Source organism: Hetaerina americana, unplaced genomic scaffold (assembly GCF_022747635.1).
Source record: "Hetaerina americana unplaced genomic scaffold, ioHetAmer1.1.p SCAF_11, whole genome shotgun sequence".
Lineage (NCBI taxonomy): Eukaryota > Metazoa > Arthropoda > Insecta > Odonata > Calopterygidae > Hetaerina > Hetaerina americana.
In genome coordinates this window covers 685,186-709,832 of record NW_027286181.1, presented here as the reverse complement: position 1 = coordinate 709,832, position 24,647 = coordinate 685,186, and the positions used below count along the sequence as shown (strand labels likewise).

The 24,647-nt window shown below is 42.0% G+C and overlaps 1 protein-coding gene across 1 annotated transcript in view; it reads left to right on the top strand.

The window, feature by feature from the left end:
• The window catches only part of LOC139700765 (phospholipase B1, membrane-associated-like), a 66,319-nt gene that overhangs the window by 7,428 nt on the left and 34,244 nt on the right, over positions 1-24,647 (top strand). The window contains exon 2 of the mRNA XM_071599187.1: positions 21,892-21,968. Within this exon, the coding sequence (XP_071455288.1) occupies positions 21,903-21,968 (66 nt within the window). The 5' untranslated portion in view covers positions 21,892-21,902. The remainder of the gene's footprint in view (positions 1-21,891; positions 21,969-24,647) is intronic.

The window sequence follows — 24,647 nt, the reverse complement described above, 5'->3', positions numbered from 1 at the left end:
TAGTGAGGAGACCTAATTATTTCAAAATTAATGGAGCAAATACTAATAGTAAAAGAGTGGCTTCTATTATGGAATTTCGTGATAGTAAAGAAGCGTATCTAAACGCATTTCCTAGAAATACTTAGTGGTTAACTCGAAAATGATCGTTTTTTTGTCAAAAAATCCAATATCGGAACGACTCAATTTGGAAGTTGAATCTTATCAACACACAATACTATTAAAAGTATGCTGGAGTGGTAGAAAGTTAGCAAATCATAACAATAAAGTTGAAAAATCAGCTCGAGCGATGAATAAAAAACACCCCAAAGAAACTGCGAGAGATGCCGCGACAGTAACTTTTTTATGGAGTCATCCGCTAATATGCATTTCAATGCAACAATTTCAGAGAGTAAAAATCATTAGCCGTATCCCGGTCAAGGCGAATGATTTTGACACTCTAAAATTGTTGCATTGAAAAAATACCCCGTTTACACGTCCCATTCGAATGATTTGGTCGAAATCATCGAATTCACTCTGACGGCGACGAGGCGTGAGGTCCACGGGAGTCGCATTCGTGACAGAGGAGAGCGGGTGCCAACGCGCCCTTCCGAACGACCGTCAATAAGAATCAACCCCCTAGCGTTACTGGTTAAGTACTTATCCTAGAACAAAAGGCTAGACGGAACTTATTTAGACCACAAAGCCCTGTATCGTAATGCTTACGTAGGTATAAAAATTGACTCAGATTAGTGGTGTGCGAAAACAGTTTATCCTCCAAACGGTTCCCTCCAAATTGAATGAGGCTCGAGTCTTTGTTTTGAGCCCTGTGTCCCTCCACGCCCCTCCCCCCCCCGCCCCGCCCCGCAATGGGGTGTGCGTCGCATGCTGCCCCACCCCCCTCGCGTCCTTTGGGATTCTCGTCTCGTCTCAAGGACGCCGTCGGGGGATAAGTATGGAAACCGACCGACCAAATTGATTCTCGCGTTACGAAACGCTAATTTTGATGGACGCATGATCACGTATAGGTGACTTTCGCTTTTCCTCTTCGTCCTAATCGATAGTTTTAATGGATAGTTTTAATGGGTTTTGTGATCAAAAACTGCATATTTTTACAGTTTTACCTTGAAAATGATCCAAATCCCGTCCCTGGTGTGTGAAGGCTCACAGGTTATATTTCTCCCGTTGGTATCGATAGGCTAAATTCGATTTGAGCCTGTCCCTTTCGGAAAGGTCACTTTTATACATGAAAGCTATCCGATAAAATTCAGCCACAGCACAACACCTTGTCCCAGAAGAGTTTCGAACTCAAAAACTTTGCTTTCGCCGAAGCTCGTGATGTCTATAGGATTTAAGGGAGGTCTCTTTCGACTCGCCACTTTTTTGCTAACATGACGACCCATAATAGATGACTTTTCAAGTGAAAGTATCCTTTTTTCCTTCTGGTGAACTCAAGGTTCTATGTAAGTTTACCTATAGTTTGTAAACATTCACTCCTGAAGTATTTTTCCAATCATTATAGTCATGACGATATGATGTTTTAAGTGCCTACGCCACTTTCAAAGAGAGGATTTGAGTCCTGGAATAATGTCAATTTTTTTGCACTAGTCTTTACTCCCTTTGTATGCAAACTACAGGTTGACATCCACTATCTAAACTCTAAATGCAACTGTTTTCTCCATGTAAAACAAGAGACTGCTAGGTTAATAATTTTAATACTCATATTATACGAGGATAGAGCATTTCATATTTTTCTACATCCAGTGTATATTAAAATTCCCAACACGAGAAGAACTCAATTGGTTTAAGAAATGTATAAATTCGTCACTTGATATCTCTTGAGTTCTGAAATGAATCAAAGACTGAAATTTTCACTCAACCGTGTCATCAAACGATATTAGACGACCGATTTTGTGGATCTCGTTTCGCACTCTCGAATGGAAGCGTTTTTCTGTCGCTGGTACGAAAAGGAATTCCTCGGAGAATTTTGTATCTCAACAGGCTTGAATGACCGCGGAGGATTGGACTGAATTCTCACCTTTAATTAGTTTTCCACAGCAAAAAAAAATGACCGGGGCACCTTCGTCGTCTGTCCCCAGTCAGCCTGAATTTTGATTCCTTCGATGTTATTGAGGGCGTTTATGAGCTCTTTTAGAGTCTGCGGGTCTGAACCATGCCATTTAGCATACTCAGATATGCACACGTCGCACGTATTTATGAGCAATGCTCGTAATGATTTCATCCTCCCAATCCCCCGCCCTATTCACCTCCTCTTCTCCCCTCTCCCCCTCCCTCCCGACTAAAAAGAGCAATGAGCCCCGAAACCCGTTCGTCCTCTCGGGAGCGAACCTCACTCTACATAGCAGAAAAATCACCGGAATGCCGCAATCCAGTTCTGGTGACCTAATCTCCTACCACAGACGCGCACACACGCGAGCTGCATCAGTGGGATGGAGATGAGGCCCTCCGTCGGCGGGCAGTAGCAGATCCACTATTCCTCGGGTTCAAATCCCCCCTCGCGGATCCATGTTTTGGTCCCCTCGAATGAATAATCTTGTCCGGACTCTAAAAATTCAATATCGCGAGAGAGAGAGAGCCGCCTCCCTAAAAGGGAGGCACTGCCCACGCGTCACGCCACGTTCAGTGCGGCATCGATGGGAATTCTCAGATTTCCTCTTCGGGGGTGTGACGTGGTGAGGGGGAAAGACTGCTGGAAATGTGACGTCATGCCGAAACAGCAACATTTTGTGCGACGAGGTCACCCCTGAAAGCAATAAAGTGGGTTCGTCTCGTACTCAATCCCGTGAGTGTAGAGGTCACCTCGACACTCGAAAGTATTTATTCCATTTCAATGATTGATTTCATAATCGCTAATTAATTATAATATTAGGGAAAGTTGTTAGTGGAGTAAAGGGGCTTGTTTGACATGACACTGGGGGCTTGAAAGGCCGTGGTAATGTGACATGGCCGACGGAAGGAGGAAAGAATGACGAAATAGCGAGGGATATGGGAATTCCCTGAGAATACCTTGCGTTTCCGACTAATTACACCACAGAATAAGTAAAGGGTGAAGTAAACCTTGGCGTAGATGGTTAAGTCTATTCGTGCTCATTTAGACATACGTCGCTTTGATCATATCGCTCACGAAAGCAAAGCTTGATAAATAATCTCCGATTTCGCATTGAATATGTATTTTGTAATTTTAAAAACTCTGATCATGGATTCTATTGTTTTATTTAGTGTACAACGGAAAAACTTTATATGTCATTTTTCCTACAAACGATAAGGGATCAGAATAACGTTTCCCGGTGCGATAGGTGGAAAAATATTCGGGTCAAAATTATTCTTGTGTGATTTCACCCCCTGCCACACACCCAGAAGTGGCTTGCAGGTTACTTGAAGGTAAAAGATTTATTCCCTATGTTTAATATAAGCAGCACATTCATTCAACTGAATAGATTGAGAAAAATAAAATGTTTCCAGAATTTTTTTACTCTAAGCAAAAATCAAGGAATTTTTTGGCAGGGATCGTGCGTTAAGTTGCAGAAAAAGACGATTGAAAACCATGATGCGTAGCGTGATGCTGTGCGAATCACTAATCGGTCGTGTAGGTAATGAGGATATGCGTATAGGCTTTTGATATGTGATGCAGGATGAAAAAAGTGAAATGGGTGAAGATTTGATGTAATTATTTTAAAAAACTGCGGGAAATGGCGCGATAGTTCCTTCAACAAACACCTCGATAGCTTCATTGGCCAAAGCAGTCGGCTGGAAATCGATAGATCTGGGTTCGAATCCCGGGCAAGGCGAATGATTATTGCGCTGTGAAATTCCTGTACTATGAATGGTAGGAGAGAATAGAGGATTCTGGTAGAAATTATGAGGATGCGGGAAAATTAGATAGAGGAGATAATAAGTTGTGATCGAATTTTGAGGATGGTGATAGAGAGGAGAGAACTGAGTAAGCGAGGTGGAAAAAGAAACAGGAATTGCTGGACGGAGTGAAAGGAGGCACACGAAATTGAAGAAGGACTTGCTATAATTCAGGGTTTTGAGGTATTAATTCAGTGTAGTTAAGGTAGCGCCTACAAGTATAGTACTGTACATTTGTGAGATTCGTGAAAAACATACTTTGAACAGTAGAGTGTCCTTAGTAATAATAATAGTAATAGCAATGTATGAATAGTTTTGCGTGTTGCCATGGCTTCTTCCATATCTGATTTTTTCATAAATCTATGGATTTGCATTGGACACTGCAGCTGTTGTGTGTCGTTCGTCTCATGTTATCTACGTTGCCAAATAGTTACGGAATCACTCCGTAGGCACGCACCACGCCTAACACCGTAATTACAATAGTCGCGTTGCGTCAGCGCCGCACTGCAGCGCAAAGAAAAAAAGCGAGTGTTGCGTCGGCGTTGAGTGGAGGAGATAATCCTAATGGCAGGGGCAAACACACACACAACCCCGAGATAGTTTCTCGGTCGAGGAGCTGTCGGTGACGAGTCGTGTATGTCCCTCCCCCGCCACCCCTCCCTTCCGTGACGCGGTCAACTAGGGAGGGGGCGTGGCACAGAGATGACCGTTGATAACGAGCCACTGTCCCACCGTGGTATACTTTTCCATCGAAAAGGCGTCCATGTTTGTCATAATCTCCTCCTCTTAACCTTTTTGTCCGAGGAATGGATCAGTACTTGCAGAGATATGCGACAGCAATGGACCCAATGTCAATCGAGGTATGCCTCTCATTTACAAGCTAAAAAAACGGATGCCCTCGCCAATATTTCTCAACTTGATGTTCAACTGATGGACTTTTTTGAGGTTGGAGAATTAATTGACAATTGATTCAAGTCTGATTACCTTAGCAGTTCACCCGAGGCAAGGACGTTTCAATATTCGGTGTCCCACGTTTGTATAGGGTGATGTTATACCCGAGAAAGAGGTGGCGAAGCTGAGGATGTTCACTCGGAATCGAACCCGGTCCCTCGGTCTACCGGAGTTCCAACGGAATAATCAATATAGACACCTATCGGTTGAAAATCTCCCCTGACGGACACCAAATCATGGCCTTCTCTGTTCAATAGTCGTCGTGTGTAATAACGTCCACATATTTGTCGCCTCTCCACCCTGCATACCCGTCCGCTGCCCCGCGAGCCTTAGGCCTCCAGAAGCCAAGTTTTGACGGCAAAACCTCCTCCTTGTCACTCAAAACGTGTCCGATAAAAAAAGTTCCGCCCCCCGTGGGGGGGGGAGGGAGGATGATGACGGCTGCGATTGGCCAATCCGCGGCCACTGTTTCACTTTCTCCGTCGGACGGTCGCGTGCCGGCCCAAGTGCCGATCGCCCCTCCCGTAGTTCAAGGTGACGATTACGCGGCCGCCTTCGCCGCTTCGTACGGTGGCGACCTCAAAAGCGTCCGTCCGTCCCCCGCCACCCGCGTGCTTGCGTCGCGGCGAGGGACCCTGCTCCCGCCGCCGCGCCGGGTCGGACGGATGGATGGATGAATGCAAGCGAATGCCGGAGAGGGCACGCCCGGGGACGGAGAGTGACACTTATTAGGCCTGCTGCCTCATACGCTCGTCGACCTTGGATTGCCATCATCAATAGTGAGCACTTGGGCCAACAGGGAGCAGGTTTTTGGGCAGGACCTCAATTGTTTCATGTGACGTAGGCGGGCTGCAGAAGAATTTGATTGGATGTTTAAAACGGAGATCTGATTGGCGAGGAGATGCACGTATGCAAGTGGTGAAAGTGAAAAAGTCGTAAAACTTTTTACATTTCGTGCAGCTCTTCCAGGTGTTTTAAACTTGAAACATTTGCCGACAAATTAAAAATAGGAATCAACACTGGAAGAAAGGGCTGTAGTAAAACAATCTCAAGATTGAAAACTGTTGACAATATTACAGGGTTCGTCCGGAAAATAAGTGTACTGAGCTCAGGAAAAAAAATTTATTACACTTTTACATATCTTAAGCTAATATTCCTCAAAATAGGACCCTTGTGAGTCGATACACTTGTTCCAGCGGCGTTCCCATTCCTGGAACGCTCCCGCGAAGGCATCATCGGGAACCTCTCGAAGACTCTCTTCTCGACCTCTCGACCTCTTCTCTGCCCTCCACGAACATCTTGTGCCACCGAAAGATCATGTTTCTGGACATGGCTGACTCCCCGTAAGCCTGGTTAATCATACCGACAGTTTCGGTAGACGATTTCCCAAGCTTTACCGCAAATTTGATGGAATAACGCTGCTCCAAAAACTTCGGCATCGCGTTCCGTGACGTGGGTCGAGCGTGGAGGTTCGCGTTAACAGAGCTCCTCACTACACCACAGCTCAGAGCCGACTGCCTTTTTCAGCATCGCTTGCCAACATACCCCCCTCCAATCGCAGCCCGTCAGAGCGGTGCTGGGCGCGCCTGGAGCGGCGCGCCCAGCCCAGGAGTCAGTACACTTATTTTCCGGACGAACCGGAACTGCGTATTTTGTATGTTCAAAATACGCAGTGAAAGATAAAATGGATTCTAAAACGCCCGAGTGCCCGACATTTTCTTGAATGAAATCACTATTCATGTCATTAATCAAACTCAAAACGATGCATTTTAAAATTCCTGAACTCGAACATAATTAAAGATGTATCAGCGTCCCTTAAGATCAATCGTTTCCATTTCGTAAACACGGTAATGACCACGCTTGTCTTTGTGGAACAGTGGTTCTCAATGGGGTTCTAACATGGAAGCTATTTACAGGGATATTGGCTTCAAGGGTTCCAAAAGTGATCTTTGTGGAGTCACATGAAAAATAAGCATGGTTAACAAAACTATCGCTGGGCAAATTTATTATTACTGCTGTCAAACCATTACTAACCCAGGAAATGTGTGACTTCATGTATGTCGCGACTATTAGCGAGCAACTGAAGGGAGCCATGGGCAAAAAACGATTTAGTAACTCTAATCTAGGGACTGTTTTTTAGCAGAAATATTTGGGGCACTCTGGTACACATTCCTGATGCAGAATATAACAACGACCCGTTATGCAAAATAAATGCGTGTCATTTATTTTCCATTATTTCATGATCATAGGTACGTACAAGTATTTGTACATGTTGTGTGTCCGGTTTCGCTGTTTTCCAATTACGTAACATCTGGTGATACACTTTGTAGATAGGTTTTCTATATTTAGTGATACCGTTTTCATGTAGAATAATGAGTCTAACTTAAAGTTATGATACTTAGGTCATCAACCGATAACGGCCATTCTTAATTCTATGGAGAAAGAGAAAAAATATAAAATTATATGGTAATATTATTTTCCATCGCAACTTTGAGCCTGGAGTAATTTAAGTCAAGTTTGCACTCTTTGCCGGATGAAATACACAGATGCATTATTATTGCTTTGGCATTGTTTCCATAAAATAAATGAAATAAGTAGAGTTCCTCCTTATGCTTCGAATCGAATGACCTTGATATGATTTTATTTCACGTTCGACTGTTCCTCTTCTTAGTTCACGAGAGACTACCGGAAAACGCCTCAACTTGTGTCCGTGGATGTGAGCCTACGACTTCAAAATATAATATACAGTACAGCATAATATACAGTGCGTGGAAAAAAATATATGTGTAACATACAATTTGTCATTTGCCTATGATCACAATAGGATTCGTTAGAAAGCGATTTTCTCAAGGATCGAATTCCTTTTGATTGGGGTTTCTGGGGTTGCTTTTCTTGCTGTTTCTTCTGACCCTTCTACATTGAAGCACAACCATTTCTCACTTTATCACAAAGTTTCTCTTATAATTACCACAATTGCCCACTACAAGTTTTAAAGATCTCCCATCTTGAGTAAACCGCACGGTCTACATTTGGTTCCCGGGATCACCACGTGCTGGAGTGAGGGATTAACCAATTGTTGGTTTCCATAGTGTTCGTGGATGACAATTCGGGTTCCTCACGTGGAAAGTCCGGTTTTCTCCAGCTTCCCATATGTCAGAGCTCTGAATACCGTATCTTGAGTCCTGCCCAGCATTTCTTCGCCCTCTGCCCTGACCCCTTTCAACCTTGTTTTGGCCTGAAATCAAATAAAAACAGTCTCTAGAATAACTGTAAAGAAGACAATTTAACCCATCCCTCGTATGCAGTGGATAGGTACTAACTCTTTCAGCACTATTTTACGCAGTCTCACAGACAACTACGGCGTATGGCGACTGCACCCGCACCCGTGACGCGGCCCTGCACGGATTGAACTGAATGAATACTTAGTTGAATTCTTTCACATCTACAGTTCACCCCGTGCAAGTCACCGCGTGGCCCCGTGGCGGTGGGTGTGTGGGGACGGAGGCGGTGGGCCCTAACCAGAAGTATAGTTGGGGGGGGGGGGTGCAGACAGAACCCGCGTCTTATGAAAGGGGATTGTATTCTCCGTCGAGACTCCGCAATCATAGAGTTACTCCCTCGTCATACAGATTGCCTATCGTGTATTGTTCTCATTAAACGATTTCGTTGCTAAACGGATAATACCTCCCCCCAGTGAGGTATTTTAGTATTTTTTTAGTACCCTGCCCCTGACACCGTTATGGTGTGCGGCAGGGGGTGAATACACACCAGACTGATCCGAATATGTTTACCCCTACCGCTGCCGGAAAATGTTATTCTTATCCCTCATGGTTTGTAGGAAAAATGACATCTTAAATCTATGTGCTCTACACTTAACCTCTCTAATTTGATTGACGTGATCTTTCCTACCGTAGTACGATGAGAGTACAAATAATACACTTCCAGCACCATTGCTCAAGAGACGTCCCTCCAATTAATGCAAGAGATTTAATCTATGATTTAAACTTCGCTCTATTCCCAGTGATTCCCAGCCTAGCTCCTCTAATATTTTGTGTTAGTTTCTCAGTTTATCATAACAACTTTTTACAATTCTAACTCCTCTACGCTGCACGCGATCCAATTCGGCAATTAATCCAACTTCGTGAGGATCCCATATACTTGCAGCATATTCTAAATGAGGTCTAACCAGCGAAAGAAAACATTTCTCTTTTGACCTTTTCATCACATTTACCCAGTACTCTTCTAATGAGGCAATGGAAATTTGGAGCTTCGAGTATAATGATTAGAATCTAACACGAAGGGCAATTTGCCCCTCATGGAGGTGTAGAGTTTGGAGTGGATTCGCGATCGCACGCCAATGTGTATCTCATTAGCGCGACGTGAGCCAAGGTGACGTGCGGTGGACCTCCGAAGTCGCTGTCACTCTGGGCCCAAGCCCCGAGCGCCCGTCCGATCGAGCAATGCTCAACCGATAAAAAGAATCGAAATAACTCCGTCACTTCCGAAATGACTGCTTTACGATTTTCGTAAGTATTGCCAATAGGATAGGCGCGTGGTTTTTAAACATCAGCGCACTCACTAGGCTTTTAGGCCCATACGGGGCCTCGAATCCAAAGGCCGGTGGCCCACGGTTTTCAATCTGGAGTGACAATGATTCTCAACCAAATTAGTCTGTCGGGATACCGCCCATGATCATACGAAGATTGTCGGAACAAGCGTCATCATGAGCAGCGCCGGCCTACGTCTTGAAGGCAGCTTTTGGTTTCTTAGTATCATTAACGCGTTGATTTCCTCCTCTTCTCCGCAGATGCGTTATTTCCTTGATTGGTTCTCTATCTTTTTTCCCTCGTTGGTATCAAGTGAGCCTATTTTCTTCCCTCCCCGCCACCTCCAGCCCTAATCCCTCCCTCGCGAATCACAACCTCGATCATCCCACTTCCTTTCGACTTCTCCTCCACCCGCGTTTTCGAATGACACCTGCCCTCTTCTTCCCATGCGCGTCCAACTTTTCCTCTTGCCCATCCATGCCACACATTGCAAATCGATGCGCGTACGTTTCGCTATGATTGTTTCACGTTTACTCGACACGCGAGTCAAACTCTCCAGTTTCCCTAAATGCCTTTCCTTCCCATGTGGGTCAAAATGTTTTAGATTGTGCAACGCGCCTCGGAATAGAGGGTGCGAAGGGACGAACGAGTCCGACGGACGGACTTAGCCTACCCCACGGTTCGAATAGTAGACGTAATTAACTATATATTTGAAACCGATTTTCGATTGTAATCTACAACAGTACGAGGAAAAAACAGTCAAACAGCACCGCTGGCGAAATGGGGAAATTTCACCAAAGCCACTGATGAAGATTACGCGGATAAATCCTCAGCCGGCATCAACTTCAACAGCTGATGGAGAAAGTGGAGTTCACGGATTCGGTCGCTGTGCTTGTTGTTGGTAGGCTACGGGAAATCATCAGTGTGGCTAGATTATTCATCCTTGAATATTTACAATTAAGGCGTAATGAGATTCCTCCCAGTAACATCGTCCGGAGGTTTAAAATTCTCTCCGTCTGATCTCCGGGAGTTACTACTTTGGAGTAGAGCATCAGTCTTAAGTGGATAAAAATAAGATCGGGGAAACGGAACAAGAGATTATAAGGAGTCGATGGAAAGTGGGAAACGTCGCATTTAAGCTCTTGGGAGTAAAGATCACACTAGGAGAAAAAAATCAGCGTTGCAAAGTAAAACGTTGAAGGTTGCCACTTAAAGGACTTGAGGTGACCAACGAGAATGTAAATTTTCCATGAAAATAATTTGATTCGATGAATATTTGAATCTGAAACTTATTTTCTCCTGTAAATTATGCTAATTGTGGTTTTTCCCTTAATTCGAGCTTAGTAAATCAGATTTATTCCTTAATGATAGTTAATTAGAGAGGAAACGCTTTCATGGACGTCAATCGTGTCTCAGCATAATGATGCTCGCGAATTTAATGATTCGAGTGAGTCATCTAATTAGTACAACGTCCAGAGAGAAATAAAAAAATTTTGATTTGGTTAGGGAAACGAAAATCGGTGACGTACAAGGCAAAAGAAGCTGTTTTGTTGAATCCTTCAAACTTGAATACAAAGAAAGTTCAAACACACCTATCAAACGAAGAAAATTAGCTCATCCCATATTTTGTTATGAATACGCAAAACAACGCGATGCAATATAATGATTGAGGTCACAAAAGTATTTAATTTGTGTTCAGATTAAAAGTTTGAGCGTCGGGAAAAACGATTCTTACGAATACGAAACCTGTCCAGCATGTATTGCCAGCACAGTTTCACTGGCCAGAATGGGTTTCGCGAGTACATGTATGTGGTAATGGATTTGAAAAAAAATGGGTGATGCGCGTCTTTTAATGATTTAGCAGGTATGAATCCTCCTTTACGTCGGTAGCCGTTTTCGGTAAAAAAAATGGAAATGATAATTAAGCGAATAACTGATCGTAGCACGTTTCCACTTGTTAATATCCATTTGGAATTTAATTTTTTTTAAAATATTAAATGGAAAAGTGCTACGATCAGTTATTCATTATGTTCGACTTCCACCACATCACGACTGAAGCTACTCAATTTTTAATTTAGCGAGATATGCCCGCGTGATATCGTTTTTGTTTCTTAAATTGTGCGGACGGCTTACTTAAGACTGCCAACGTTTGAAAGCATGCACATCACCCCACGAATATGGCTTGTTCAAGAAACTTTCAACCGCCTCTTCCACTGACAGGCAAATGCCGTCCTCAATCGCACTGGCAAAGCACGTATATTCATCTATTGCATACGTGAGAAGGGGGATCGATTTTAGACCAACCAAAAATGATTAATTCGTCAGAAGTGCAGAGGAAATATACGACACAGGAACACATGAATAACTTCCTGTACGGATAATAATATCTGCATACCTGAGGGTTGTGTAACTCTTCGAATTATCGATCCTCTATTCCTGACAGGATTGTCGGAAGTGCCCTTTGGTTTAGGACAATGCTTATTTAGATAACTTATATGATGATATTATAGAGTCAACTTCTACAGTAAAACCATTCAATAAATAGGTCCTAACCAGTAAAAATAACCTTCAGTGAGGTCCTTATATTCTACAGTAAAGCCCTTCAATGGTGGAATCTCTCGGAACCGCATTAGATTTCTGAACAAGAAATTCGTGAGTCATAAATTATTTACCAAAGTTGACAAGGAGATTTTGTTCACGAATAAGAAGAAATAGGGCGGAGTATTTTTTTTGTAGTTAAGGAATTTTTCTTTAAAAAAAGCTCGCAGTGAAGGAAAATGAGTGAGTCATTTCAGAAGAAAGGGATGCAGATGGTGTTTAAACGTTGAACAATATGAAAACAGAACAACGACTACGAGCACATTTTCGGGGTGAAATATCATTCCCAACTATCATTAGCACGAGTGAAGCTTGCTCTCGGCGACTTCCTCCGCAGCGAGGCTCCAACCCAATTCCCAACTGCACCAGGTTTTCGCGTTATGCAGATTTCGCCTTTGACAGATTTCGCTGAATAACCCTCCATTAAATCTCTCTACTAACTCCAGCCTACTAGCACGCCTGAAGCGCATTTTCTTACAATGGGGATGCTGCATGGAAAATTATCTCAGAAGGGTTGGAAAATCCCTATTATCTAGGGAGGAAAGACCATAGTTTTAAGATGGAGTCGCGAACGTACGAGTATATTTCTTATGCAGGAAAATATTCCTTTTTTAATTGTGGAATTGAATTTTAACTCTTTTATCAATGATAATAATAATAATATTAATGACTGTTTCTTCTCTCGAACTATCCAGTCATGGACATTTTGTTGTTTTCTCTTTAACTTGGAAGATCTAAAATAAAGATGATGCAATTGTCCCGCCAGAATCCGCTCACTGACTCATATAGAAATACTTGCCATAAATTGTTAGCAATGCAATTTTATCAGTACATAGGGGCAATATTTGGCTTTATTACCTTTTGCAAACTTCCCAAGCCTGTGAGTTTCAAAATTTTTTAATGCCATTGAACTATATTAAAATTCATTTTTTGTTGTTCATAAAATATGTACATATAATTGCAACATTTTCAAATGTGGATGAATGCTTCTCGGGTTTCGCACCAGGTCAGGTTGGGTAGCACCAACGTTTCGACAGCTAACTCCGCCATCGTCTTCAGGGTGAAGTGCACTTCACCCTGAAGACGATGGCGGAGTTAGCTGTCGAAACGTTGGTGCTACCCAACCTGACCTGGTGCGAAACCCGAGAAGCCTTCATCCACAGTATTCGCCAGGAAAGCCTCAGATCATTCTTCAACATTTTCAAATATTCCACGAAATTTTGAATGGCTGAAATTCCTGCCAATATACTTGGTGGGTGGGCTATTAAGGAAAATGGTTCAGCTAAAACAAAATGGATAAATTAATAAAAGTAATCGAAGTCGTTCGGGTTCCGGGTTTTCCATTTGGGGATAAATGTTTGTTGGGATATCACTCATAATGAGCGTTTGAACCCGAAATGTGTGTTAAAAGAAGACCCTGGTCAACGCCATTGACTCAAATTTTTATTTCTTCGTTTCTATGCCAATGGGTGAGCCAATGTCAAAGAAACATTGGAGGGAGAGGCACACGGTGAGCGGAGTCGCGTCCGGTGTAATTTCATTCAACCGCAAAGGCCGTATTTATGCGAATTCCAGGCCGCAGCCAATTCGCTAAACTCGACGGTAACCGCCGTCGCTTGATTATCGTACGAGATGACGTCGCCGTCACTGACCTTCGTCTCGGCAATAATCCAAGTACATATCCCATTCCTGCAAACGCTGCTCCTCACCAGCTCTACGTAATCATTGGGAGTTTACTTACTCATAAGTAGGTGAAACTTGACGTTTTCTCAAACTAGGTCATCGTCTTTACGACGTGTTCTAGAAAATCATTTTGCATATTGGTGTCATGATCACTGAAAAAATATTCCATGATTGGAATAATTGCGTGATTGCACTTTCGCAATTTCTGAGTTAGTATCGTAAATTGAAAATGGCACTAAAATTTCTGCTCTTTTTTCCCAATAATTTCGTTTTCAAAACTAGTCAAGAGAGAATACTACTACTCGTACTGTAGATGCATTTATGATATTTTATCTGCTGTGAGGATGCGTAACAAGTACCTTCTTTTAATCAGATAGAACAGGTGAATAGTATAGGGTATTTATTTGTTTCTTAAGCTAGCCACGCACTTTCAACCCTGGAGAAAGATTTTGAATTTACCGCATCATGGCTATATCCCAGATTTTTTTTGATTTTTATAAAAACTACTGAAATTATTCGATTTTTTATTACGGTTCATAATTACGCTGGGGTCAAAATAGAAAAAAAATGAAATAAATCAGTCGGAGAACGAAGTATCATAGCAGCTTCATATTATTAAAATTCGGATTGGTTCTTTCTGTTTTGGAACCTGACTACGAGTTGAAAGCCGATGCAGTATGCCATGAACATCGGATGACGCTCCCTCTTTAGTACACCGTGTTTCGCGGCTGTCGTCCCACAGCGCCGAATCCCTTTCCCAACATTCAGAAACGCCTAACTTTCTCATCTATCCCCTCGGAATGGGAAAATTTGCAGGTCAAATTACTTGTTTATTATTAGAGGCACATCCACGCGTGTTTAAAAGCCACTGAGTCCAGTGAATCGGAGTCCGTCCTGGAAGACCCACACTCCCACGTACATGATTGGTCATTGCCCTCACGCACTCGCACCCAACAATATGAGGGTAGTTTTGAAAGGTTCTTGGAATCACCACCAGAATCGAGCGCTAGCGAAACAAGTTTGCCGCTTGGAGATAGGTAAACCTTTATGAGTAAACACGTAACGCGTCAATATTTTGGGGAGAGATCTGTGGTACGGACGTCTCTCTGTTGTTGTTCCCGTGTAGTAATTTGTGATGTCGTAAAACATTTAGATTCGAACAATTATTAAATACTCCATAAAGAATGGCATTAAAGCAAAGGATATTCATGCCGGCTTTCAGAACACTGGGGGACTCTGCTCCTTCATATTCAACTGTTTCCAAGTGGACGAACGAGTTTAAATTTGGTCGGGACAGCTTAGAAGATGGTCCACGTAGGGGTCGGCCAAAACGTAACACTACCCCAGAAATTATAGCAAAAGTGTATAAAAAATACATCAATCTACAAAAAGTACATACTTGGAGGATCGCCGGCTGAAAGTGCGAGAAATCGCTAAAGATGTAGGGATATCATCTAAATGGACACATTATATTTTATCAGTGGAATTGGATATGAGAAAATTGTCTGCTAGATGGGTGCCGCGACCCATGACGCAGGATCACAAACGTACCAGAATGGAAATTTCCGAACAACGTTTGACTCGTTGATAAGAGCAACCAACAAGATTTTATTCACCGGTTTGTGACCACAGATGACACTTGGATCCCTTACTATATCCCAGAGACAAAACAGCAGTTAAAGCAAGCCGCAAAGGCAATAAGGACAGCCGGAAAGGCGATGGCTTCAGTTTTCTGGGATGCGAAAGGGATTCTGCCGATAGATTATCTTCCCAAATGTCAAACAATTACTAAAAAATACTACGCTAACCTCCTGTGCCAACAACAGCAAAAGATACACGAAAAAAGGCCAGGTTTAGCAAGGAAGAAACTCATCTTTCATCAAGACAATGCACGTCCACACCCAAGTGGGCTTCGTTCGAGGGGAGGGGCCCTGACGGTGGGGCGAGCGGGTCCACTTACATTTTTTGGAGGTTAAGTCACGGTAGACGCAAACTACTTAAGTATAGGCAGAAGTATTGTCGGAAGTCATTTGACTGGAGAAATTGCTTCTGCAATAATGCGCTCTTCCCGAAGAAAGCCTTGTCACATAAATCTCTCCCCGTTGATATCCACTATCATTCACCGGAATATCGATATATTAGACTTAATCTTCCGTGTTCGTTTTTAGATATCATCCTTTATCATATAATTCGTAATGGTAAACAGGCTCGATCAATTCAGCTATTGCTCCGCATCACGAACACTCCATCCTACACATTCACGTACCATCTCTCCCCTCCGACCAAGTTCCAAAACCATTCAACACTTAGCCCCGCATCAAAATTCCTCCTGGTGTTTTTTACGTCTTTAAATAAGGTTCTGATTATAAAATCCCTCCTCATTGTTAATGGACCTTCCGGAATCGTAATTCAAACCATCTTATCCGGCCATTTTAGTCCGAATCAATTCTCAAATAATTAAAGCATCCTACCTGTTCTCGTTTCTGTGTAATGTTGGATACTTTTATGCTTAACATAGCCTTACAATTTCTTGAGAATCTCATTACGTATTTTCCTAATCTCATTGTCTATAAATTCATCCTCTCACTGATTCCGTAAGGTGCTCTACAATTACTGTAATCATTCGCTGTCTGATCTACTTATAGTTCGATCATCCACGAATCTATTTGAGGCAGGATACTTATCTGATGATGTTATAGACATATTAAAGGCCCGACTTACTATGGTAGAATAGATCACGCACGAAAAATCAGGGAGATATATAGTAGAACGGACGGATTTAAAATTTCATTTTTCCCTCGAGCCATTAGAGATGAAAATAGATGTGACAGCAATCGCATAGGATTAAATTAGATTAGTAGTGTATACATGCTGTCGATATCCTGCGTGTTCTTTGCTGTATGCTATTATTTTTAATAGACCCATCTTTTTAACAGTTCTACAGCACGATTTTAATATACGTATCCTGTTTTTAAATATTATTGCGTTTAAGTACTTTCTATCGTGTGATTAATTTTGTTTTAGCACATGATCAAACTAATGTTTGTGTAGAGGTGATATGATTGGAATTGTGCGTGCATGGCGAGTGACCTAACACCCCCCGCCACACGCCCCTGCGGCGCCTTGCGGGTTAATATGTAGATGTAGAAATCTAAGTGATTATAATTTCTCCAATAGCTTTCATTTCCAATCCCCCAAAGCCAAGGCTTCCTCTCTCAGCATTTCCACAACGTGACCTTCAAAAATCACGAGTGACATTGGGCAACCCTCTCCGGCTCCTGTCTATCACTTCCCACCCTTGGTCCTCCATCTCCGTACCTTCCGAGCCAATTGTAGGTTTCCAATATTTTTTCTATCATTACCCTCCTAAACCTCGTTTCTGAAGTACATCAACTTTGCTCATTATTTATTTGCCCTTCCCTTTCGTACTCCACGATTGATTCTGACACCCGTTCACCATGACTCCATAACTGCAAAAATTTACGTGCCTAGAAATCCGCAGTGGACAGCCGCTGGGAACTGCGAACATTTCACCACAGCACGGGAGAACGAAAATAACTGGCCGACAATTTGTCCACTTTACTCCATTGAACGCCTTTTTTAAATCAACGGAGAAGGAAAAATCACCGCTGTTATGTGATTTCTTTCATTATAGGAGTCATCATTTAGCTAAAGAAATCATATAATCCAAATGATTCCGTTTGCACAAGATGCTTGACCTCTTTTTAAATTTCACGATTCAGTCCATTAAAACTCTTTTCTTCCACCTTTCCTATGTTATTTTGTTATTCTACGGTGATCGTACCTATCCCCACTGCATCGTTACCTTTCAATTTCCTTTTTGCCTTTTCTATCTCGCAATCCATTATTCCTGGGCAAAGAAATATGATTATCGATGCCACCGCTCCCATTATGTAAAATCTAAGCACTACAAATATCTTCGGTGTATTCTCTCCGCCTGTCGTATATCGTCCATACACGGATTTTCCTTTTATTCAATTACCAAAAGTAATTTCACCTGCCTGTATTTCGCCTGTTTCTCCCCGACTCTGTACTTCATACATTCGCACTGCTCTTTTCACCCCGTCTCCTCCGCCCCATCAGCCTGTTCCTGACTAAACTCATTATTTACCTAACTCCGCTTAAGCGCCGCATTTATTCCACCGTAGGCGGGGCAGCGACTCCGGCACGATGATGTGGACGGTAATGGTGAACCAATGTACTACTAACATAAGAAATTGTATCAGGCGTCACTTGGTAGAAGCGCGTTCATTTTGAGGAATTCGAACCGCTTGGTATACACAATCCACACCCAATTAAGTGTAAAAGGAATCCTAATTCAGTCTGGGGACATACTAAATGACTCTATTTCTCTAAAGCGGAACATTATTTATTCCCTATTACCAGCAGTAGATCACAGATCCTTCCCCATGCGTGGCTCTCCTAGAAAAAGTTTCCATTGTGCCCACCAGTATTGATTTTAGGGGTCATTGAGACGTGTAAATCTCTTCCAACTGTCCAAGGTCAAATGCGGTGACGATGTCCCCGAAAGCTGACAGACATTGCAGCAATTTTGGTAATTTTTGAGGTCACAATGATCTCGAGCAAGGACATAAGCGAGGAAGGTCGAGAGCAGAATACAATGCCGTCATTCTGGAAAAATTATCCTCGATTACTATTGGCATTTATCTAAACTTCGAGGCTTAGTCGGATTAATGCTGGTATTTATCGGGATTGAATTGAGCGGACCAATGTTGGCTCTATTATTGAAAACGCACAGCTGTGACGTCAGCACTTGAGGAGATCTCTGTATCAGTTTGCGTACGCCTTAACGTCATGCCGGGTTCCATTAATTGGAGGCTTCCCTTCCATTGGCTCATTTGGCACTTCGGAATTAGTGTTTCCCGCGAGTACTTCGGAGAGGGAGAAACATTTCGCGATTGAGACTGTGCACGGTCCATCGCAGTGCACAATTCCACAACCTCTGGTACTTCCATGTACTCATATAGATACTCTTTCTTTCCTCTAGCTATAATTTCATATCGCAGGTCACTCTCTTGACTTTTGTTTGCGTTTGCATTTTACTCGTATCTTTAATTACTCCTATCTAAATACGATATGTAAATGTATCTTGCATTTGCCATCAGTTTTTCCGTAGCGGGTATGGCCTAGAAGTAGCGAAGAACTTTATCCATTTGTAGCAAAAAAAGAGAGGTATTTATTTGTGGATGTGAAAGCTTTCTTTAATTTTAAAGTTTATTGCGGAGCAAATTAATTTTAGCTATAATTTCATTGATTCTTGGTTTTATTGTTTTTTAATATAAGTAAAGTGTTGGCTTATTGTTTTAAAAACCTGATGAATTGAGTGTGAAAAACTTGAATACGCAACTTGCCGGAATAAGCTCGCTTAGGGATTTGTAAAGAGGGAGTTTTGAAGTATTTTGACAGTCTCATCACAGCATTTCGGTGGATATATCATGAATCAATATTATTATCATTGGTAATCCATCGCGTAAAGAAGGTTTTGGATGAACAGGGACTGGCACGTATACAATTCTTAACGTTGTATGTAAAACAAAACACAACTTGACCTCCCAACGTTTTGACAAGCCCCTCTTCAATTCCGCAGACTTCCTCCCTTCATTCCGTCCGACATCCCAATCCTATTCCTACCCCTTCCTCATTCGTCTAACATTCTCCACCTCTATGACAACGGGATGTTGAACTCCACGGTCTCATTGCCAATCAAAATAACCTGCATCCACCTTTATTGCCTCCTTTGGATTTCGTCCAAAACTCACCTCTCCTTCTCCACCATACTTAGCACTTCCTCGTTTGTTTTACTTACTGTCATTTCACCGTTCGCATCCATCTCTATTCCCGCATTTCAAAACCCTCCGACCTCCGCCTACAATCTCGCTTGAAGGTTTGGCTGATCATCCGCAAACTTGATTTTAAGAATTCCCCAATGTCTTTCATTCTTACCTCCAGTTCTTTCCATTCCTCTTTAACCATTTAATCCTCATGTATTTATGTTGAAAATGCACAGGTAATAATCGACACCCCTTTTCCTAACACCGCTCATCCCGTCTCTCCATCCACCACTCGCACCTGAGCTGTCTTTGGCATTTACAGATTACGGATGAGTCGCATATTGCTTCAATCTGCCACTATTGTCTGCAAAACATTCATTAGTTCATCCCAAATTCCCTCATTCAAACGCCTTCTCGAAATATACGAAACATAAAAATCCATCTTGATTTCACGGTATGATCTTTTCCATTAGTGACCTCATTAGTGCTATGACCCCTTCCTGAATCCGAATTAATCAATCCATTAATCAAGTAGTCCTTTGTTCTTCCTCTTATAAATGATCATTAGTAGTGCTTTAAGTACGTGTGAAATGAAACTTATTCTGGATGCGGCAGCATAACTTGCTGATTGGCATAGCAATCGTCATTCAAATCTGCAAATTATGCTGCCGCACCTTGTAGTTCTATAATCTTCATATATTGCTATCATCCACTTTTTTGGGGTGGGTACTTACATTGATATGACCAGGTCTTCGGGCCGAAGTCTTCCCACATAAATGTGAGGTAATTTAATCGCGGATTAGCCCAAACTAACTCTTCCTTCCACGTTTCCCGAAAACCTCATTTTGTTCCGCGGAAAAGTTGTCTAGAACCACAGCCTCATTTGATTTCAGTTCCCTTAGCGCCGCTGATATATCTCTATAAAGTATGCATGGATCTAAGCTATCCTCATCCTTGTCTTGGCCTATGCTATATATATGCTTGCTGACCCTATGTCTTTAACATGTAGTTCCCCTCGATATTCCCAGCATCTCTCTTGAACCTTCGCTGGTTCAATTCATACCTTCACCGACTTGTCTTTGATTGTTTGCGTGGATTTTCCCTCCTTACTTCCTGGCAGGGCATTCACCTTTCACTTATGCGCACCATGTCAACCTTCTTTTGAATGCATTCCACACTGATTTCTCGCGCTTCTTTTTCCACCATGTTTTTCGCTCTATTGTTTCCCGCAACAGATTAGAAATCATTTTTTTGTTCTTCATTCCACCTAATTTTCTGTTTACATTCTTCCAGTTGCTCCTCTCGTCTACTTTTCTAATATTTTTGTTTTTAATCCGTCGTTCCCCAGTTATTTTCTTTATTATACGTATATTTATTTATCGTTACAACAGTTTCATTTTTGGTTTTCGATGTCAATGTTGTAACATATTCCAGTTTTCTGTCACTGATCTCTCCTTCCAATCGTCACTTAAGAATTTAAAAAATAAATAGCTCTCTCCTGCAGAACTTTAACCCCGCGGTAATTCCTTGTTCCTAAACCGTAGGCCCTTGTCTCACTGCTAGCTTTCACTTCGCCAACCGTCGCGTTTCGATCCACCAGCATAACCAAATGCTTTGTTTCAGGAACATCATTTCCTTTAATTGATGTTATGCCCTTCCTATTTCTTCATCTCTAAGGTTGATTGTTTGCCATGCAGATTTGAATAATGACCGAGTGGGTAGGTTCAGCTATTACTTCTAATATTATTCTATCGCTTGCCTGCTCTATTACCATCGCTTCAGTAATCCCCGCTATCTTTCGATCTCACATCTCACAAAATCATTATTTCCTCTCCCCATCTCTCACTTCATTTTCTAATTCCCCTGGCCTCGACATCTTCCTGCCATTCCAGGACACTATTCTAACAAGTCCTCTCATTTTCTATCCCTCTGCTGTCGATTTCACTTCGCAAAGGATTTTGTTAGATGACGACCGCTTATATTTGTCTATCCCGCTTCCGGGCTTCCCGTTGCCTTCCTCAAAAGTGTTTTTAAGGAGACACCGTCAGTTAATGATTAATGACCCCCTCGGTTCAGACACCCTTGCAGCTGAAGAACAGACGCTGCGCAGACTACCTGTCGTCTGACTCCTCCTACCCTTCGACCTATCTGCCATCGGTGAGCCTACAAAGATGCAAATATCATTTCTCCCGCCAGCACAGCTCTAGGGGTCATCATAACGGAAAAGACCTTCCACCACGTCAATGTGCATGAGCAAGGTGAATCAAGATAGTTGCGTGTAAAGTCAAATTCTTTCGTCGGGAATAGTTTCTAGGAGTGTTAATTTTACCATATTTCCCGCCCAATGCACTTGTATGTATGGAGTGTTTTTGGATTTCGTTGTTTCATTTTTAACTTCAAATGTACTCATGTAAATTCTCCTCTCGCACTTCCTTTCTTTTACTTTTCAGATTTGTAAGCCATGATACTGAGGCAGGAGATTTGGGCTTTCCTGCTGGCATTACCTTTCATAGCACGGAGCAATAGGGTAAGGACACCACGACCATGTGTTTTTTTTACATTATGTTGATGAAATTCAGTTGTTTTCGTAAAATTCCTACTTATTGTGTGTGCAATATCCACATCGTTTGGTGTAAATCTTGCCCCGAGGCGTTCATTTACTTGATACCATATTATTCATTGTGATAATCCGATCAGGAAAATTTTTTTCGAAAATTACTTTAATTAATGAAGCCGCTCAGTTGAGCCATTGTCATTGAGTGTATCTAATTGCTTCAAATTGAAACACCTCCTGTTCATTATGTCTGATCTACCTGTATGTGTGAATCATTGTCATGATGTTCCAATATTGAATTGTATCGCACAGTGATCGTATATCTTTCAATGATTAATTAGCTTATATATTTTAATTAGGAACGCAGAGGAGCAGGCTTAAGTGCCATTGTAATCCGAGCCGCATGTGAATTTCATCGTAAGATAAATTTGATTGCATGGTAATTTATATTTTTGTACGGGTAATGAACTCAGTTTTCAGTTTTCTTAAGGATCGGAATTCGTACCATAACATCAACATTATGCGTACCAATATCATACCTGTTCAGTGTTAATCTCATGCCGAAGGGTATACTATACCGCATGTTACCCGATTTATATTTCATACATCCTGTGAGAAGCAAAAATGGAAAAACATATTCTCAGCAGAGTGACTCACCTATTCGTGCAATGGGATAAAGTTCTCTTCCAAGTTCATTGTCGCAGGCGTATTCTTCTCTTTTTACTATTCAAGGGAAGTGATTTCCGAGCTCAAAGCCACACCGGCGCTTTCGAAAGTCACCGGCGGTGAATAGCCAGTGATGGAGCGTGTCCGATTGCGTGCTCAGTTCAACGATCCGTGAATAATGTAATCGGAAACATTAAAAGGCTGAGTCAGTATTTGGCGATTAATTCGCGAAGGTGGATTCTCCCGTTTCTATTACACCCAAGATCAAACAGTTCTCCACCTTCGTACGTGTTTTCCACGCTCGTCGGTCAAGGTCGTTGACGGCAGTCGGAAAATAAGTAAGAGGGAGCTGTTAGGTAGGAGGGGAGGAAAAATGGGAGAAGGAAACTCGGCGCGACTGCTCATTCCAACGGGGAAAATCATTATTAATGAAGAATCAAGATTTCATGAGGGTAGCATTACTTCATTTTGTGTATTTTTTACCCAGATTTTTCCATGGAAATATAAATGGAATGAAAGTATGGGGGGAACGGATGGAAGCATATGGAGGCATATTTTTCATGAAAACTTTGTATATGATATGGTCGTTTGGGACCGTCCAAAGCGTAGCTTTTATTGAGAGACTACCTCGAATTAAGTAATGAATGAATTCATTCAAACGAATAATTAAGACGGGAAGTTTGCCAGTAGATAAACATATAGTAAATCACTAGTTCAGTTGAAAATCCCAACTTTTGTTATAAATCAGGGTACACTAGGGGGCGGGCGTAGACGTGATTCAGCGGAAACGTAGGATTTTCGCATTCGTGGGTCTGAAAACGGTTTATGGTGGGTCCGAGGTGCTACGGTGTCGCTACTATCGCTGAGGAGTGAGTCATTCCCTGGGCCCATCATAAACTTTCATTCACTAGTAGAGTACTAGTGTTAGTAACGCCAATACACGAATTACATTCGACCCGTTGAATGCCTTCTCATATCACGCTCTACTCATTTTCCGGCTTCTCATCGCATAGTTTAAGCTCCAAGGCCCCCGATGGGAGGGAATCCCCCATTGGAATAGGGTAGCCGGTTTATAAGTTCTGTTAACAAGATTCTGGCACAAAGAATTTTCTTTAGTTTCAATTAATACCTTTGGGTCATCTCCTTGGCTCTTGGCTTAGGCATTTTGGCGTAATCCGAAATCGTCCTCTACCTGTATAATTGAGAGGGCCTGTTCTGTTTCTAAGTATTCATTAAGTTTTCTTCAATCGATCAATCATTTCAGTTTAAAATAATTTTTTTCACTTTAGCGAAGGGCAATCTATATTTTCGATAGCTCGTTTGCCCTACATTAGCAAATATTTTTCTATTTGTTCTTTTTGGGATTAAAAAAACGAAATAAGAAGGCGTCAGAGGGAAAATTTGAATTGCATCTAAGAGTCTTAAGTGGCTATTTTTAGCGATTTTTAAAACATTACATTTCAAAACCGTGAGTATCAAAGTATAATTTAATTGAGTCAATGGCTTTTATTTAGTTAGGTAACGCTAATAGCGTGTAAACAAAACAGGTAATTGTGTATCATTTTGGTAAAAGTCATATTCTTCATCACCTCACGTATTAATTGCCATCACCTTGCATTACTTGCTTCCTCGTTTCTCGTTACTTAGTTGGTATTACTTATTGAATAGTCATGGCATTAAGGATCTCATAGATAGGAACGATCAGGCTTTTATCACTATTGGTACCTTTTTATACTCGTTTTATATTGAGGAAACCCTGCCTAAAAAACAACAAGAGAAGTGCGCGTCGTGCTATTTCTCATACATCGTAATGCGCATCCACTATGCTTAGTCCTCTGTCTCTAGTAAACTTTAAGTAAAATATAACACATTTAATGCTATTAAAATCATCCAAATTGTCATTATTGCGGGGGAGTATTGCAGAAGAAAAAAATTGTCTCGAAAGAATGGTTTTCCATGGAGCCAATTTTGGCGGCAAAACTCAAA